Source organism: Aquila chrysaetos, chromosome 25 (assembly GCF_900496995.4).
Source record: "Aquila chrysaetos chrysaetos chromosome 25, bAquChr1.4, whole genome shotgun sequence".
Taxonomy (NCBI): domain Eukaryota; kingdom Metazoa; phylum Chordata; class Aves; order Accipitriformes; family Accipitridae; genus Aquila; species Aquila chrysaetos.
The window spans coordinates 8,116,521-8,136,290 of record NC_044028.1 but is presented as its reverse complement, the minus strand read 5'-3'; the positions used below and the strand labels follow the sequence as shown (position 1 = coordinate 8,136,290).

Below are 19,770 nucleotides of genomic sequence, written 5' to 3'. Positions count from 1 at the left end.
AGGAACTGTTCTCATGCTAGGCAAGATTTCATTCATGAACACTTTTCTGGCTTATATAAGTGCAGATAGCTTATTCTAGACACTTCATTTTGTTTCTTACGTGGAATTGAAAACATTGTCATTTGAAGCTCACAGAAAATAACCTGCTCTATGTGGAGGTGTCATGGTGTGTAATAGCCACACTTGTGTGTTTCTGTCTGTGGGGCGTTAGAAACAGGTCTGATGGTATAGAGTGGTTGAAACTTCTGTTTTTTGTTCCAGTAGGGGTGAATTTCATTTTAGCCATGCTGTAAGGCTGCAAGGTAAAGTTATATCAAAGGAAAGGCATCTTGCTTATGCAAATTCGTATTAATAGGGTACTTGTAGGTTGCTGAGATGAGTATAATTTTATAGGGTTTTGAAGTACTTACGGAGTAGTTGAAGAATGCAGCAGTAGGCTCACTAAAGATTCCCTTTTTTTCAGACGGAGAATGAAGAAAATGTATTGATTTGCTTAAGAATAATTATTGAATTGCACAAACAGTTCCGACCAGCAATCACTCAAGAAGTAGGTCATAAATCTTGTTATATGGTATAGAACTTACTGCCATACTCTTCAGAATTGTTATTTTAAGTGAGTTGGTTGGTTTGTCTTTTCCTGCTGTCCTTTTATGTTGGCTGACCTGTTGTGGTGACCATATATTTAATTATTTTTTTTTTTTTTACCTTAAAGTAATTTTTAGAAGAGGATTGCATAGTGCTAGCACCCCTGGGAAAAACAAACTGTTAAAGCCTAGTTGTCTTTGTTTTAAGTGTTTATGGGCAGTATGATTAGACTAAGGAATGTAATTTCCACAGAAGGAAAGAGAACTGGTGCTTTTTTAGTTTGTGAAGGGGAAAGTCCTGGAAAAGGAATATGATTGTCTCCCCCCTGCCCAACACACACTCCCCCCCCCCCCCTTCTCTCCTGTGACTCGTGAAGGAGTATTTGAAAGTTTGCATTTTTATTCTGTTGCTTGCTTTCCTTGGTTTTTGCCTGGGAAGACATAGTTGGTTTACAGTAATTATTTCTAATGATACTGTATTGTAACTATGTTGAGATGATAGGTAAATTGGGTTCTTTCCAAGTGCAATTTGAATTAATATTGGCAGAACAGAAGGAAGCAGGAGAACACTTTCAGATTCTTTTTAAATATCATGAAAAATATACTCTAGTGGTGACTAACGATTTTATGTAACTGTACAGTTAATACAAAGATTCTAAAATTGTGATTTTTTTTTTTTTTTTTTTTCCTTTATCGTAAACCGACTTCTTCCTTCCTAGATCCATCATTTTTTGGACTTTGTGAAACAGATTTACAAGGAACTTCCAAAAGTAGTGGTAAGCTTTTTATTTCTTAAATTGCACTTGCTACAGTCAGAAAACCAGTTTTTATTTCTTAATTTTAACTCTAAAAGATATTAACATAATTACTTTTGTATCTAGTGATACAAAGTAAATATAGCTTTAATAAAAATATTTAACAAAAATATGTATAAAAATGGAGAAATTTAGATTTTGAATTGGAAAACCTTCTCTTTCTAGCACAGTATTACTAGTATGAGAAAACTGAGGTAAACTTATATAATAAAGCACTAGTCAGTTGATTGCAGTGGTGTCCATGTAGCCAAATGTTTTGTGTGGTGGTTTTTGGTTGGTTTTTTTTGATGTTGTTTTTGTTTGGTTTTTTTGGGGGGGTTTTTTTGGTGGTTTTTGTTTTTTTTGAGGGAAGGGTGAGGTGATGTACTTTCCAGCAGTTAGAGCTCTTCAGTGTGCTTGAGCAATGTGGAGGCCATTGCCCGCTCTTCCTCACTGATGCAGAGTATCTGTTTGGATGCTTAGCAGAAGAACCACCTTGGTTGGGGACGCTTTTCTGCTTCTTGTGGTAGGGGGAGTGAAAGATTGCAGGATATGTTTACACTGCAGCATCTACTAGGACTATACACATCATGTGCAGAGAAGAAAAAACCGTCTGCAATAAGTTGTGGGGAAAAATTATATGGAGGAATTCTAATGAGATAAAAGGCCTTTTGACTATTACTAGCATTATTATATTTTTCTACTGCTCTTTGCTTTTAGAATCGGTATTTTGAGAATCCTCAGGTGATTCCAGAGAACACCGTTCCTACTCCTGAAATGGTTGGCATGATTACAACAATTGTGGTGAAAGTAAACCCTGAGCGAGAAGATAGTGAAACGAGAACAGTGAGTATTCTAATTGCTCTTGATGAGACTGTCTGTATCACAATACCCCAAATCATAAGGGCAGGTAATAGGCTTTCTTTTTGCTTGTTTTTCTTATCAAGATTTATTTGTAGAAGCTGATGGAAACTTTTCAGATATTTTCTATGCAGCTGTAGTTACAGGATTTTTATTTAATATAATACCAAATGGTTTTGTGCTTTTTAAATGTAATTATCGCTAAATATAGTGCTATTAAAATGAGCAGTTTGTTTAAAAATGTATTTCAGATACTTTTTTGAATTAATAATTAAACTGTTTATAAAACATGTGTTCTTTCTTTCAGCATTCTATAATTCCCAGAGGATCTTTATCTCTGAAGGTCTTGGCTGAGCTACCTATTATTGTTGTTCTTATGTATCAGGTTAGTATATTCCAGTATTTTGCATGTAAATACCTTTTATTGCTGAGTGCCTTGTGTAAGTTCTGCTGGCAAACATATTAGTAAAAATGAATGTAGGTATTTTTGAGATTAAAATATGGTCTAAAAATACGCTGCTGAGATTTCTTAACTTTTTCTGATTAGCTCTCAAATAAGTTGACTGTGAGTGTGACTTGTAAATTCTCTAATAATACTTTATTTTTTTTTTAAGCTCTACAAACTGAACATTCATAATGTAGTAGCTGAATTTGTGCCCTTGATTATGAACACTATTATAATACAGGTTTCTGCTCAAGCAAGGTAAGAGCATTTTAACAGTATTTTGATGATATTTGGGATAAACTACTTAAACCTGCCATTCAGTATCGCCCAAAATACTTTTGTCTTATATCCTGTGATTTTTTTTTTTGCTTCTAGTCTTACTGCTTTTAATCTTCAAAGTAGCAATGATTATTTGACTTAAAATTGTCAAAGTTTTGTAGGTGAAGTAATTGGCAAATCTGAGTATTTCTATTATATGTCACTGGTAAAATCCATAGTTGTGCAGTAGATCCCAATTTGTTATTTGATAATGTATTTTTTTAAAATAGAGTTCTGACAGAAATCCGTATTACCACAGATAGTATGTGATGGAGACCATGTTAGTTAGGACACTTGCTGTTGTTTAATCTTTACCATACCACCAGTGATACATTTTTGCTCTTCCAAGGTATAGCTTAGGTGAAGCCTTGTGATGTTGCAGATATGGGTGCTGCTTTTCCTGCTTCAGAGAGAGATGTTTCTAAGGAGCAGCAAGTGGTGCTGAGCAGGGCAGCAGGAGTAAGATCTCTGTCTTTTCCTATCTGCCCAGATGATCTGAAATAAGTGGTTGAAGCTTGAGAGAGACCGATAAGTCTGTGGGAGGGAATATTGTTTGGAGAAAAAAAATTGCCCTGGTTAGGGGAACGGAGCCAAATGTTTGATGCTAATGTATTGACTTGGCTTTCTGTAGCAAGTTGAAAATTGTATGACTGCCTCAAGGTTGTGCATTTCTGCTTAGAGCATAAGATGCTGGGAATTTGAATGGCAGAGAGCTTGTTAAAAATCGGCTCTCCCATGATGATTTTACTCCTTTATGAAGCAAGAACCTCACTACAAGATGATGTAATTTGAAACTTCTGTGAATTTTCTGAATGAAGGTATTAAAGAGGAGGCACAAAATCGTAACCACTATTCAATTTAATTTCAGACAACATAAACTTTATAACAAGGAATTGTATGCTGATTTTATCGCTGCTCAAATTAAAACATTGTCTTTTTTGGCTTACATCATAAGAATTTACCAGGTAGGTTGCATTTTTGTTACATTGTTACTCTTAGTGCAACAGATCTCTAGTTACTTTATGGCAGGCAAGTGACCACCAGCATGACTGCAGTGCATCAGGGATTGGAAAGAGCATTTGTGCAGTGAATCTGAAGATAGGGCTGTACTTGGTTGTCCTTTCAGAAGTATTCTCATGTAAATGCAAAGTGAAAATGTCCTATTCCCCCTGCCCCAGGCATTTATGGAATGGCTATTGTATTTTAGTTTTACAAATAGATGACTTAAAGAGAAACAAATTAATTTAAATTAAATGTTATCTTGCAAACGTAAAGCAAGCCTTTAAAATAGAATGTCATAATAATTGTATTCATGTAATTTTTTGTTATAGGAATTAGTGGCTAAATATTCTCAGCAAATGGTAAAAGGAATGTTGCAGTTGCTCTCCAATTGTCCAGCTGAAACGGCACACCTCCGGAAGGAGCTTCTGATTGCTGCTAAGCACATCTTGACAACAGACTTGAGGAGCCGTATGTAGTACTTTTTAGAAATGTACCTATAAACTGAAAAGATTGTGTATTTAAGAGGCATATTGCTTATTATTTGTTTTGGACTATTACATACTTATTAATATTTTGGGAGTGGGTGTGATTTTTGTTTTGCCTTTTTTCTTTTTCCTTTAAAAAAAAAAATCATCTGAATAAGGTGGCATACTGAACAAGTGGCTTTTCTAGCTTTCTAAGTATCCTTGTTCCAAGTAATTACCATTTCATGATAAATATTTGTGTTGGCTTGTAATTGTGCCTACAATTGTATAGATAACTTAAAATATTAATCTCTTAACCTGAGTGGAAGTAGTTCTGTCAAAACCTGATACCATATGTTTGATTCAGCTCATAGTATTTGCCTCTAGCAGAGGAAAGCCATTTTGGTCTGCCTAAATTAACTAGGTTTGGTGGATATGTTCTGTTTTGGCAGAATTGCAAAACTGGAGATAAGTGTAAAATACTCACTTCTATCTTTTCATCTTTACTGTGTGGTCCCCTTTCTTTTCCTTCTGCTAACAGCAGTTATGGGGCAGTGTGATATCTTACAGGTATTGTTAGGTTGCCAAAAAAAATAAGCATGTTTCCTAGTTCTGGAATTTAGTTTTGTGGTCACATGGAAAGCTGTTTCTTTGGCTGTTTTTCAAAAGAAATTAGCTTAATTGTTCTACGTTTTCCAGCCTCTCCTTAATAACTTCTGAACTTGACCAGTTTCAACAGAATTCAACAGAGAGTGTGGTCTTAAAGATACAGCGTTCTGCATAGTTTGTGAACTTTAATGTTTGAGTAGTGGACAAAACCCAAGTTAGTGTCTCTGTTGGAGGAATAAACAGCAGTGGGAACTTAGCAATTCATTGCCCTTGGTCAGCTGGCTGGCATTTTGGCATAAGTGTTGATAACGCATCCCTCGTAGCCCTGCTCTTGGCTGCCTGGCAGCCCCGAAGTGGATGTAGAGGAGGAAATGCTTAGAAGCATTAAGGAAAAGAGGGAACATGGTATTGCAGGAGGAATAAGGAGAATGAGGAAGAGGAGAAGTGGGATATAAAGTATGTGGAGATCTGTAGAAGATAAGGCTTTGGTCATTCTGCTGGCGCAGTTCAACTTATTTGGAAAAATGAGTGTTCAGGGAAGTGTTTCATGTTTGTGGGTCTTGCCAGTGGCATTATTTTTCTCAGTGAAATAATCTTGCAAACTGAGTCTTTTGCATTGATTGAGAGTTGATGAATAACGCCGCATATCTTATAGTGATGCATTTTGTCTGTGTGGAACTTTGTTTCTGATTCCTAAAAGAGAGGGTGGAGGTGAAACTCTACTTCCTCTCTCCACTGTTATCACTATAAAGGCTGCCCCTGTCTAAGAATACTTCATAACAGCAAAATGTGGTATGCATATAAATATTAAGTGGAAGTTTTAAAACCTGGCTTAGAAGATAGAATTCAAATCGAATTTAGAAACTTGCCTATTTTCATTGCTATTAAGCCATTTCTTTTGAGAATTTTGACTGAGTTGTCCATTTCAAAAGGCTAGAATGGTTTGTATGGCATTTCTGAAATTCTTATGACTGATCATTGTGAACATTTCTTAATTTCGGTGTAAAATATTCTTATGTTATAAAGTTTAATGAGAGAGTTCAGTCAGTGGTCCAGTGTAAACAATTTGTTATTGCTTGCTTTGCTTTAATTTCTCTTAGTAGTTCACATTAAGAGTAATAGCACAACACAGGAATATTAACATTAAATGTGTTCAATACACAAAAACTCACTACTGTTTTTCAATTTGCATTTCCTTTGCTTTTTTTCATTGTCAGGATTTGTGCCTTAATCTCTTTGCTCTGCTAACACTAGTGCATCTAAGACTAATTCCTTTTTTCAAACAGAGTGGATTGATGATCAAAGGTGGTTCCTTTCCAACCGTCTTTTTGACTGAGCTTTTTTTCTCCACAGTATTATTTTTTGGTTATGACTGAATTTATTCTCATGTCATGACTGCTGTGGTGGTTGGCTTGTAAAATAATGGATTGTGTTTGCATCTAAAATCTTTATTCCCATTCTTCATTTGCTTTTTTCCACTGCAAGTCTTCCAGATCTCTACCCCCCTCAAAAAACAATGCCGATGCTCTCCTTTTCTCTTCCTCTGTGTTTTTGTAGCATGTTACATTCTCTTAATGCAAAGACGGCTACCATGTTGTCCCTTTCATTTAAGTGGACCTCACTGATTCATTGTCCATTTCAGATTTCATTCGGAAAATGCTGGATTTCTATCTTTATATACTATTTGGAAATCTGTGGAGAATGAAGGTTGCTGGATGTTCCTCTTTCTCTTTATTTGACATTTTGCTTATTTGTTTAGTAAGTTTTAGCTTGTTGCGTTATTTGGAGGTGAGAGCAGTTAATCTTTCCTGCCATTTCCATCATCTGCCTTTAGGGTGGGTGGAGTGACCTAGTCAATCCTGTAAACTTGTTGATTTCTGTATTTAAAAAGAAAATGCTTCTTTGGCCTTACTTTGTCACTTGACTTTTGTTACTGAATTCTTCCTTTTGTTCCCTGGACCCCAAGTTGCATGTATTCCCCCCTTATATTTTGGGACAGAACTTGCGCGATAAGGTGCGAGACAAAATAGAGTTGTGTTGTACAGCGTCGCCCAAACTTGTGCTTTCCAGTAACTCATTAGTTATATTCAAAAAGTTCCGCAAAGTTGAAAAAAATATAAGCATTTTTTCTCTTTGCAGATGTAACTTTTTTGTTGTGTCAATGCTGTGGCTTTTGACTGTGTACGGTAATGTTACTCAAGGGGCAAGTGTCAGTGGAGTTCATAGTCACAAGAGGTTAACTGAAAGTTTCCTGGTAAATGACACTGTCCTTTATAAGCTTCAGGAATGAATTTTATAATCAAACTACTTTCTGACTTAAGTTTAAATACCTAAGTTAAGTGGTTTAATGCTCATCTACCTTATTTTGATTATTTCCTTTGCTAATCGTTATGTACAGCTTTTTCTTTTTTCTCTCTCTCCCTTTTTTTTTTATTTTAATTATAGAATTTATTCCATGTATGGACAAGCTATTTGATGAATCCATACTAATTGGCTCTGGATACACTGCCCGAGAGACATTGAGGTATGACAGAAAGTTTGGAATAGCTATCTGAGTACCTGCCAGGGCTGGTTTCTTTCAAGGCTTATTAATATTTACAACAATGTCTGTATAGGTTCCTAAATCTTTGCTTTAAATAACTAATTTAATTAGATTCTAATATTGGAAGGGCTTCTGCTGCTGTAAAGAGTGGTGGTTGTTTTAACACTTCGATGGTGTAGCATGGTAGAGCGAGTGTAGGGCAAAATGAGATAAACGGGTGAATGAAAATTATTTCATTTTTTGAATTGCAGAGCAGAACAAAAATAGTCGTCACAGTGAAATCAACTTATATCTTCCCAGTATTTCACGAAACAGCCTAAATCTTGTGTCCACTGTAAAATCTGAATGAGATTTAAACTGTTCTGTCAATAAGTACCTTAAAACTTATTCATTTGCAATTGAAAAAAATAAATGGGGAGAATACATACTTTCTGTGTCTTCAATAGTCTACTAGTTTTTGGGTGCTTTTGCTGACCAAATTAAAATATGTGAACTAGGAGAATTACGTCTTCTTGCTTAAGTATCAAGTGTACCTTATTGACAACATGTATTGGATTTAGAAGTATTTGGTCTACTAGATGCTTAAACCTGGTATTTGAAAAGAAATGTTTTTTAAAATTTATCAGTTTTCGTAACTACTTTTGAAATCATGAATCATCAATGATGAATTGTGAAACAGTTTACCAACGCAGCTTAATAGGTGGCTTAAAACATGCTAATTTGCTCGTAACTGTATGTAGATGAAAATACGTGCTGGGGATGTTCAGCAGTGGGGGAAGAAAGATCAGAGAGGTAATATTAGTGTTATGGGACAGATTAATGCATCTTTGGTTAGATCGTACAGATTATAATTCTCTTGTGTAACTGAAAAAGCCTTGTGAACTCTGGATTTGCTTAGAAAATTTGGATTTAGAATCTTGGAAATAGCTCCAGGCAGTAATTATTGGTTAAGTCCAATTAACAGCAATTATAATTGTCCTCAATGTGTTTTCTTCATTTCTTGTTTTTACTGATAGACCACTTGCATATAGTACACTGGCAGACCTGGTGCATCATGTCCGTCAGCATTTACCACTCAATGATCTCTCCCTTGCTGTCCAGTTATTTGCCAAGAACATTGATGATGAGTCATTGCCTAGCAGTATCCAGACAATGTCTTGCAAGCTTCTGCTAAATTTGGTAGACTGTATCCGGTCTAAAAGTGAACAGGAAAATGGAAATGGTAGAGATATTCTTATGAGAATGCTGGAGGTACTGCTTTGTTTAAAACATGCGATAATAAGTTGAATATCTTATTTCATAGTATGTTGTTGATCACATTTTACTTTCACCTTTCTTCAGAAATGAGAATATGTAGAAACAGTCTCCATACTGTATTTCATTTTAATACTTCAGAGAAGGGCTTTTTTAAAATGCTATGCAACTGGGATAAAATCTCAAGTATAGCAGAGATTCTTTGCTAACTCAGCTTATTCGTTCAGTGACTTGTTTCAAAGTAGGAAACTGAATGTCTATGATGCTGTGGGTGGCTTAATTGTTATTATTTTTAAAATTTTCTTTTAAATTTTAGTTGTAATCTCCTTTTTTCCCCACTTAAAAGTATGTAAGAATGGTATTTTTTTAATGCCTCTGGTTATGTTGTTTTGTTGGTTTTTTTTTGTTTTGTTTTTGTTTTTAAACCCTGAAAGAGGGTTATTGTGCAGGTCCTTGGCATAGCCCAATACCATCTGTAAAATGTGAAATATCCTCACTTTCAAGACCTACTGATCCTTTTTAAGGATCTTCTTTATATGCAGGATTTTTGGGGGGCTTTTTTTATGTGTTATTTTTAAACATCAGGGATGCACCCGAAAAGCTGTTATGCATGGTATAGTACAACTGTAACTACCTGCTTGCTGTAGCCAAGTAGTTAATGGAAAAAAGTTGCCTAGTGTTTCTCCTGCCACAACATGAAGATGCACTCAATTGTAGAGTAAAACACTTCTTGTAGGGTAAATACTGGTTTAATAATCTAATTTTGGGATGTGAGAGCATGTCTTGAAATCTAAATCAAACTGGTGTTAACACTTTAAGATCACCGAGGAAGCTGTATGGCTGCTTGTTTCAGAAAGGGAGATCTAGGAATTCTGAATGTAGTGGATCCCCTCCATCATTGACTCTTCTCTGTCATTGACAGACTCTCATGTTTCTGAATGCATCAGGGAAGAGATTTAGTCATTTTAGTCATCTCCAGGTTATTTGGTATCACCCCTGAACCTGTTTTTAAGGTAGCAGTAGTTTAGGGAATGGCTTTCATCCTAAATACAAAATACAAGTGACGGTGCAAGTGAAAAATCTTGATGTTATGCATTGTAATGGGTCCTTTATTCCAGATTTCTCAAACTGAAGTAGCTGTCTAGTAGGATTTGTCTTCCAAAAAAACTTCTATGTTTTTTCTGCTTTTTAAAAAATCATAATGTAGTACAGTTGTTTGGTCACTTGTTTATCAAATTAAAATTTGTCATACTATGTGAATTCAGAGAAGATGCATCTAGGGAAGAAGGGAGCATGCAGAGCTGTGGTGCTAGTGGGGAAATATCTGAGCAAGCCAAGTAGATCTAGACTTCAAAATCTGGGAAGTACAGAAAAATTTAAACTGAAACCTTGTGCAACATGTCCCTTGACAGCCAAGAGGCAGAAATATTGGGGACCACTGTTCTGCAGGATTGGTTATTTCTTGCTAAATCTGATAGGCTGCATAAAACTAAGACTTAAACCTATGACGTATACATCTTTTAATATATCTGACATACATTACATAAAAACCTTGAATTTTTCAGATGTATATCTTAATAGTAAATATTTATAGACTGAAATATTAAGTCTTATTTTAAGAAATGAATTCAAATAACTTTTAATTTTAAATTAAGTAGAATTGTAGAGAGATCAATTTGTAGTTTATGGTTTTACTAGTTTTCAGCAAATATTTTTACTTTTGGAACTTGTTAAAAGTAAGCAAACTACTTTGTTGATACACTTAATGTTTGCTGTCATTTGAATGACTTCAGAAATACTGAGCTGTAAATTTTATTGATCTCAGTATGTTGACTTGAAGTATTAGTATTATTAAATTTAGAATGATTTTTGAAGAAGAAACTTACTTTCTTTTTTCTCTCCCCTCCCTGCTCTTTCATTTGCCTTTCCTCTTTGTGCTTTAGGTTTTTGTTCTGAAATTTCACACTATAGCACGATACCAACTTTCTGTTATTTTTAAAAAATGCAAGCCACAGTCTGAACTTGGGGCTGCTGAAGCCGCATTACCTGGAGTACCGACAGCAGCAAATGCAGCACCTGTTCCTGTTCCGTCTCCTGCCCCAGCCACTCCTGTGGCCCCTGCACCAGTACCTGTATTTGAAAAACAGGGGGAGAAAGAAAAAGAAGATAAACAGACATTTCAGGTCACAGATTGCCGAAGCTTAGTAAAAACTTTGGTCTGTGGTGTCAAGACAATCACGTGGGGCATAACATCATGCAAAGCTCCTGGTGGTAAAACTGCATAATATTTAATTACATTTATCTTTTGTAATTCTACAATTAAATCTCTCTAGCATGAAAGCAAATAATATTTTAATGGTTAACTATTGTCTTATTCTTTCTTTATCTTCTTTCAGAAGCACAATTCATTCCCAATAAGCAGTTGCAACCTAAGGAGACTCAAATCTATATAAAACTGGTAAAATACGCAATGCAAGCTTTAGATATTTATCAGGTATGTAACCTGGCCACGTAGCACTTCTAACACACAGTAACTGTATAAATAGATCTTTTAATAAGGATTTATTTGTCAGCTAAAAGACAAATTTCACGTGTAGTATATTTTCATTAAGACTTTAATTTCAGGACCACAGCTATTGGGAAATTTTATGAATTTCAAAGTACTTATCACTTGGAACAAATTATTTTCTTAACAGCTGTTATTGTCTGTGTTTATGCAGGCAGGTCAGACTGAAAATAATTTGTCTTTCATGTAGTGGATTAAATCTTTTCTTCAAAGAGATAGTTTAGCTATCAGTTGAAGCATTCACGTGGCTATATTTGTCTTCTGTAGTTAGACAAAGTACTGATGAAATGTAAATGTACATGGTTTGGAATTAAGTAAGTTTACAAATACAATGTGGTATCTCCTGCTTTTGTCTTTTTCCACTCCTGACTTAATGGTTTTAAAATCTGTGCTGAAAACACTCTATTTTAATATTTTTATTGTCACTGTTGGCTCTTGTGCCCAACTTCTAATTGTATGGGGCTTGCGTGTGAAACCTGTAAAATCTCAGTTTTTTTCAACAGGTATTTTAAGACTAGTGGGGGAAAAGCTATTCAAATTCTGTAACCAATATATGTGTTTTCTCAACTGCTGTAGGTCCAAATAGCAGGAAATGGACAGACGTATGTTCGAGTAGCAAACTGTCAGACGGTGAGAATGAAAGAGGAAAAGGAAGTTCTGGAGCATTTTGCTGGTGTGTTCACAATGATGAACCCTTTAACTTTTAAAGAAATCTTTCAAACTACTGTTCCTTATATGGTGGAGAGAATCTCAAAAAACTATGCTCTTCAGGTATTACGTTTTTGTTTACTTTTTTCAATTGGTAATAAACAGCATGTAGAAAATAGCTTATGCCTTGCAGTAATGAGGCTGAAGTGGAATTATAAATAATAATGTTGAAATTAGCATGCGAGATTTGAAGCAGTCTATAAAATTACTTTGTAAAGGTGATTTTTCAAAAACTTTCCAGAGTGGTGCAATACAAACATGAGCCCTTCAGTTTAGAAGATATGAATGCACTTTTTTCTTGGAAAGTATTGAATATTGTGGAGTTCTTGTTTTGTTCAGGTTGTTGTGTTAATGTTCTACTGTTTTACAGAACACAAGTCCTATAATATACATTTAAAATTACACTTTAAACTTCAATACTTAAGTTATATGCATGGTTGTTTTCCACTGAGGATAACCTGAATCGCTTGGGTAGCAGTGGAAATGGGGAAAGAAATTTGTCTTAGTTTTTTGTTTTAAATGGCTAGTGCATTTATCCCTCTGTTCTTTTCATTACAACAACAATAACTCTTTTGTGGTTTCCTCTTCTAGATTGTTGCCAATTCCTTCCTGGCAAACCCTACTACCTCTGCCCTCTTTGCAACGATTTTGGTAGAGTATCTTCTGGATCGGCTGCCAGAAATGGGCTCTAATGTGGAACTCTCCAATCTGTATCTCAAGCTGTTCAAGTTAGTCTTTGGCTCAGTTTCACTATTTGCAGCTGAAAATGAACAAATGTTGAAGGTAAAGGTCATTTGTGTTAAAAACAAAAAAATCTGTTTTGACTCAATACATTCTTCAGATGTCTGAAGAAACTTAAAAGTTTTATGCTGTCTTAACATTTGATAGTCTTTTTGTGTTTGAACCACTGTTAGTGACACAACCGCATTTTTTCCAAATGCCAAGTACATTGCCTTATTTATGAGAGATGGTTTCTGTAAATGTTTGCTTCATATTTGAAACTAAAGTGATGTGCTAATTCTGAGTATAAATGACTGATACGTGCTTGTGATCTGATTAGGATAGCCATAAACCCATGTAACTTCATGGTCAGGATATGCATATCTTCTTGCATATTTTTCCCCTTTTTTTCCGTATTAATTTAAGATTTTTGCTTAGACTGGAATCACTTTTTTGTGTGTTGGTGAATCTTGTTCATTCACGTCATATTCAATGACATGTACGTCTTGAGTTAGATATTTCTGTGCTCTTGAAAACTCTAGATTAAGGAATGCAATTTTTTCTATTGACTAGATATTGTCAGTGTATTCCAAGGATCTATTTATGTTGATGAGATCATCTCATTATTCAATGAATTTAGAAATACTGAGCTTGAAGCAAGAGTGTGCTTTTCTCGTAAAAGTAACAGCTGCCTATATCCAGAAAAAAGGTTAAGGTATTAATTGAATGCTGCTCCGTCTCTCATAATTTCTCTCCATTTCTCTTCCTTCTATCTTAGAATAAACAAAATTTCTGATACAGGTAACTGTGTGATAATTGTTTCTGTGCTTAATGATTTATTACAGCAGGATTAGTTCAGTTTTCTGGGTAGAACAGAGTAGGGACTACTAATTTTCCAGATTCTGTGAAAGATAAAAGTAATATGGAGCATTATTCGTATAATCTTGCTTAAATTCTTCTAGTTTGTCATCAGAATCAAGGTCATTTGGATTTTATAAGCTGGAGATGCAATTTAAAGACTGTGATTTACTACCTTCACAGTTTCATGCTTCTGTGATGGTTTTTTTTGTTTCTGCAGGATTGATGATATGGGCCTTGGGTAGACAGTTTAATTGAATGATGAAGGCTATTTGCAGCATTTGCATAGCAATGTAGAAAGCTCTTAGATGTTAATAAAATCCAGAATTGTGTCACTGTTTGTCCCTGATCTGTGAGAATCCTTGTATTTATCAACTATCTTCAATGATTCCTGCAAACTGTTAATGTCCTCTGCTCTAGAAAGGCCACCAGTTGTGTAACCATTTTTTTTACTTGTAAAAGTTTCCTTTCAAAGTTAAATTTTAACATTCACGAAAATGAAGAATTCATGATGAAGTTAGGTCAGGAGTAAATGAATATTGTGAAATGTCTTCTCTTGTCATTCTGACACTTCTGATTTCTGCTACACATTGTTAGGTTTTGTGGCGCAAATATTTTTCATTGTGTCAGATTTGCAGAAGGTTTTTTGTTTTAATAAAGTTACTGCTTGGAGTAACAAGCAGACTTGATTGTTTGGCTAATATGAAAGCAGGGTTTAATTAATTAAAGAATGCTCTGGGTTCTTGATACTCTTCAAATACAGATTTACTTTTTAACAATTCTTCAACAGCGGTATAAAATTAGCATGGCATCAGAGTACGTGGAATAGCTGAAGGTTTTTGATCTGAAAAAGTTGTCTCATGCTAAACTCTTATACAACAGTACAATGACGATCAAATTGATAATTTATTAATCTTCAAGCTTTATTTTTTTTATAGCCACATTTGCACAAGATTGTGAACAGCTCTATGGAACTTGCACAGACTGCCAAAGAGCCCTATAACTATTTCCTGCTGCTCAGAGCACTGTTCAGATCTATTGGAGGAGGCAGTCATGATCTGTTATATCAAGAATTCTTGCCGCTGTTACCAAACTTACTGCAAGGTAGAACAATACCTTCTTTCCCCACCCCAGTTTCTGATCTTTTTATGTAAATAGTAGTAATAAAGTTATGTTATGTAATTAAAAAAACAAAACTAAAGCCCTAACCCTGATAAGTAGCTTCTGATTTTGAGCTTTGCAGTTGATTAAATATCTTGAATGTGGCTTATGTTCATTTACTCTCAGCTGCTTCAGGCTCCATAGTTTTGGCTGCTTCACAATTTCTGCTGCTTGTTTTTCTGCTTTTCATTGTGGGGCTGTTGGGGTTTTTTGTTTCTTTTATTCGTTTTTTTGCTATGGATAACCTTGTTAGCATAAAGCATTGAGGGGTAAGAGTAACAGGAGAAGCAGTATTGCCAGGCAATCACTGGTTTTGTGGGAAGAACATTACAGAGAAGCTCTGGTTGTTCTGCAGTTGAGGGCATGTGTGTGCACCTGCAAGTGCATGATAAATATAAACGCAAGTAGTGTCAATTTGCAAAAAGAAATGGAAACAACAATCAGTTTGATTAATTGAGCATTTGTGCTTGCAAGGACTGTGTTCCAGAGATACTGAGGATGAGCAAGCAGATGTGGAGAACTACTTAAACCTAAGGACAAGCGAATCGTAACAATTGCAGGAATGTGAAATCCTGTGGTTCCTATTTACAGCTGTAGGGGCAGTTTTTACTGTAGTTAGCAAATATGTCCGTTATCTATAAACCGTTATGTAAAATACATGTCAGCATAGAGGTGCTAGCTAGGTTTATGGAATATATGAAATCTTGATGGGAAGAAAAATAAGTTGGGGAATGTGTTTAGTTTCTATGGGACAGTGAATGTACTTGAACTCATTTAATGTTTCTTTTCAGGATTCCAGATATTTTAAAAGCAATTTGTTCTGTGTGGATTTTTTTTTATTGATACAAGGCTGAGGTTTGAGTCAAATTATCTTTTTGTGGTTTTCATCCGCTGTATTCAAATGCTACTTTATTGAGTCTAATATTAAATTTTAGAATATGCATAGGTACTCTTTTTTTTTGGTATATGCATGTACTTACAAAAGCATTCACTGCATAAAGTCCTTAAATATAAGTTATAACTGTGAATTGTATTACATTTTGTAAATACATTATTTACAGAGCTATAAGCTTTACAGAATTTAAAAATGTCAGGTTATTCTGAATTTAGGAAATAGCAATTTTTAACAATAAACTGTGGACTGTCTTTTCCTTTGAGTGTATAACTTATCAATGATTTTCAGGACTTAATATGTTGCAAAGTGGCCTTCATAAACAACACATGAAAGACTTGTTTGTAGAGCTCTGCCTGACCGTGCCAGTTCGTCTGAGCTCATTATTACCTTATCTGCCAATGTTGATGGATCCCTTGGTGTCGGCTCTCAATGGATCTCAGACCCTGGTTAGCCAAGGCTTAAGAACTCTTGAACTGTGTGTGGATAACTTGCAGCCAGACTTTCTGTATGATCACATTCAGCCAGTTCGAGCTGAGCTAATGCAGGTAAACATGTTGTTTCCTGTTAAACCACAAGAGGTCATTGATTCGCTAAATATTATTACAAATTTCCAGGAACCTTTGGGTGTAAAAATTGAAAAATCTGTCATGAGAACCATACCAGTCTGATTTGTATGTAAAAGGCTAGTTGGTGGTGTGCTGTTAAACTGAAAACTCTGAAAAATTTAAAAGTACGTTAATCATTTCTTCTATACCCCTGTTAAGGGGTTAAAGTTAAGACTTGGGACTCAATAGAAGAATATTACTATGTTTAAGATGAGCTGGTACAGAAAATAATTAAAACTTGTTAATTTTTTAAAAAACAAACAAGAAAAGCTAATTACCTTCAGCATATCATGATTGAGAGCTATATGAAGTCTTATATATACAGTGAAGATGATGCGGCTGAAATTCAGAACAGTGTTTTAAATGTGGCTACTTCCCCTAATAAAGTGCTTTCATATACTTTATCCTTTAAATATAATATTTACTTTATTTGCTTTTTATATTTCAAAACTAGCTCTATGAGGTTAATTCACTTCAGCCTTAACTGGCCTGCCTTTTTTTTGTTTTTAAATTCATGATGTTGTTTATCTAATATTATTCATAAACATGAAATTACATTTTGGTGTCGCAAAGATTTTGTAGCTGATCACAGTAATCTAATCTAAAACTGCATTTAGGACAACCTTGTTACAAAGCACTTGAACTGTTGTGAACTGAGACTGCTTTTATTCAATCTAGATAAGTATATTCTGGAAGTTATGCAGGATCAATTACCCAGATACAAGAATAAGTGTTTTCCTTGACATTTTTTTTACATTACAACTTGAAAATTTTTGAAGTGAGACTGGTCTGACCATGTAACTTTAAAAATACTTACAGGCTTTGTGGCGTACACTGCGCAATCCTGCAGACAGCATTTCTCATGTGGCTTATCGTGTACTTGGTAAATTTGGTGGAAGTAACAGGAAGATGTTAAAGGAATCACAGAAACTACAATATGTACTCACAGAAATCCAAGGACCCAGTATTACAATTGAATTTTCAGACTGTAAAGCATCCATTCAGCTCCCAATGGAAAAGGTAAAGGCTTAAGTTACTTTCTGTGCTGAGAAACCATCTTACTCAGTTTTCCTTTATTACAGATTTTTTTTTGATGTTTGCTTGTAAAACCTTGATAAAATGTGGTATGTGTGCCAGTTCCAAATATCAGTTAATGAATATCTAACATTATAGAATTTACATAATTAAAAGTAGGTTTTAGGATCTCTTGCATACCTGTTGGGTTTTTGTTTTTTTTTTTTTTTAATATATCTCTCCAGTTAGACAAAGAGATTTCTAATTAATTTATGTTCTAATGAGGAAACAGAATGTAAACCCACTTACAGTTTTTGTATGTTTGGGTTTGTTTGTTTGTTTCTGTTTCAAGTAATTTTTGAGTTGCCAGACTTGGCAGGTAAGAGCTTTTTCATGATGTAGTGATCAGTTGACAGTCTCTGTATAAGGCAGATAGATCTACACTAACTTCTTGCTTTGTTTTGACATGCAAAATTAGCAGAAGCTTGCCAAGGTGTTCTTTCTTTATTTTCCCTTTAAACTGTTTTATATGTCACCCCCAAAATAATAGATTTAAACATGCTGTTCTGCTTTTACAAAGTGATAGGATAGGGAGCTAAACTGGCACAAGTAAATGCTTTTTGTGCATTTATTTCCCCTTCCTAACTTTTGGTGTACTGCTTAGATTAGGAGCGGGAATCTACTCTAAAACCTCCCTATTTTCTTTTTGAAGTGTACCAAAAACTTACTGTAGAAATTCTTCGGTGATGATTATTCTAATGACACCAATGATTTGGTTTTGTTTGTTGTCTCTAGGTTGGGTATAGTACTTCCTTTAGCTGCAAAACCACTTTGTACTTGTGTTGGCTTTCATCTGACAATCTCAATGTATCACAAATGCTTAGTTCTCACTAATTACAGCAAACTAATCTGTGTCTATGTCTTGGGATCTGAGAGTGAAGCTGGATTCTGAGTTAATTTGGCCTGTAGAGTTTTAATACTTAGCTTTTCAATTACACTTTCATAGGTAGGTATGATCTGAATGTAGTAAACAATTTTCTTTACAGGCAGTTGGCTGTCTTTGGCTCCATACAGCCAACAGTCTTAAACATAGCTTGGAAAAATGACTCTTAAAATGCAGATAGCTTTACTGATTTCTCCTCTGTACTGAAACTGATGAGTTGAATACACATAAATACTGTAATTGCTGACATTTTCCTATCCTGCTAGGTTTAATTCAAACCAAGTTTTCCAAAGTATTTATGCATTTAACATTGCTTAATGATATGGAGCGATCTCCAGCTTCTCGGTGTTGACCAAGAAACAATGTTATCTGCTGAATGCTTTGTATCTGTAAAAAGGGAATGTCAAATTGAAAGGAAAAAGAAGTGGAATAAATTGGAAATGAGAAGTCCATGTTTTCTTTTAGTGCTTTGGTAGTCTTCTGCAGTCTGTGTAAAAACTCATTGTTCTTTTCATTGAGGTGCTGATAGGTTATTCAAACACTGATGGGATGACAGCTAGTTAAGTCACTAAGTGGAAAGATGGTTTTCCTTTCAAAGAAGGAAAATGCCCACCTCTTTGTAGCAGAGCCTTTTTCTGCATAATCCTGTTTAAGCATGGATGATTAGATTTTATTTACAATTGATCAGGTATTGAAATTCCTTATTTTGTGCACTCCAAAACAATTTTTATGTGTGGTTTTTTTTTTTTTTTTTTTTTTTAACTTGGCGCCGGTCTCATTTGTATTTAATTCCTTCCTTTCTTTTCTTGGGGAAGGATAGAAAGTATCTAGCTGTGTTATATATATGCAAAATAGAAATTTTCCAAAAAGATGTACCCCTCCTTTTCATTGCTTTCACATCTTAAGAGATTATTTGAACTATTCTCAAATGTATTAAATAAATCTTCTTGCAAATGAAGAGAAGAGTACTATTTCCATTAAGTAAACAGTGTTTAGAAGTTGCTTACAGGGACATTTCATCATGTATGATGTAGCTCTTGATTTGCATGGAAAATATGACACAGTAATTTGTAAGATAGAACATTTTTTGGTACCATTTATATATGTGTGTAAATGCATTGTATACCTACAGTATATAGGGATTAGGAACAGCAATTACTGCTGGAGGGAAGGTGAGGAAAATTTTCTTGAGGAGGGAGAGAGAGAATGAAGGTGTACTTCACTCCTGACCTTAAATGCTTTCTGACCATGGAAATAAATGTATCTGCCATGAAATTTTGCATTTATAAAAGCACAGCAAATACCGTAATAGTTTCAAGTCCGCTCTCTCAGGCATTCTCTGCATTTCTTAACTTAGGCAATCCAAATTGTACATACTTTTAAAGTTACTTTTAATATGTATTAAAGATACTATTCCCTTGATCAAT

General features: G+C 34.8%; 1 protein-coding gene across 9 annotated transcripts in view; it reads left to right on the top strand.

The window, feature by feature from the left end:
* LOC115335631 (transformation/transcription domain associated protein) overlaps positions 1-19,770 on the top strand; it is a 103,347-nt gene that overhangs the window by 6,650 nt on the left and 76,927 nt on the right. For 6 of the 9 annotated variants that reach the window (XM_030001604.2, XM_041120133.1, XM_030001606.2 and 3 more), the window contains exons 8-23: positions 464-547; positions 1,304-1,360; positions 2,099-2,224; positions 2,547-2,624; positions 2,854-2,942; positions 3,871-3,967; positions 4,334-4,472; positions 7,523-7,601; positions 8,636-8,870; positions 10,817-11,144; positions 11,270-11,367; positions 12,016-12,210; positions 12,739-12,930; positions 14,664-14,829; positions 16,070-16,326; positions 17,206-17,406. In XM_030001604.2, coding sequence (XP_029857464.1) covers positions 464-547; positions 1,304-1,360; positions 2,099-2,224; positions 2,547-2,624; positions 2,854-2,942; positions 3,871-3,967; positions 4,334-4,472; positions 7,523-7,601; positions 8,636-8,870; positions 10,817-11,144; positions 11,270-11,367; positions 12,016-12,210; positions 12,739-12,930; positions 14,664-14,829; positions 16,070-16,326; positions 17,206-17,406 — 2,421 coding nt within the window. Of the gene's footprint in view, positions 1-463; positions 548-1,303; positions 1,361-2,098; positions 2,225-2,546; positions 2,625-2,853; positions 2,943-3,870; positions 3,968-4,333; positions 4,473-7,522; positions 7,602-8,635; positions 8,871-10,816; positions 11,145-11,269; positions 11,368-12,015; positions 12,214-12,738; positions 12,931-14,663; positions 14,830-16,069; positions 16,327-17,205; positions 17,407-19,770 lie in introns of all 9 variants that reach the window. The other 3 variants (XM_041120130.1, XM_041120131.1, XM_041120129.1) reach the window with 1 other exon arrangement.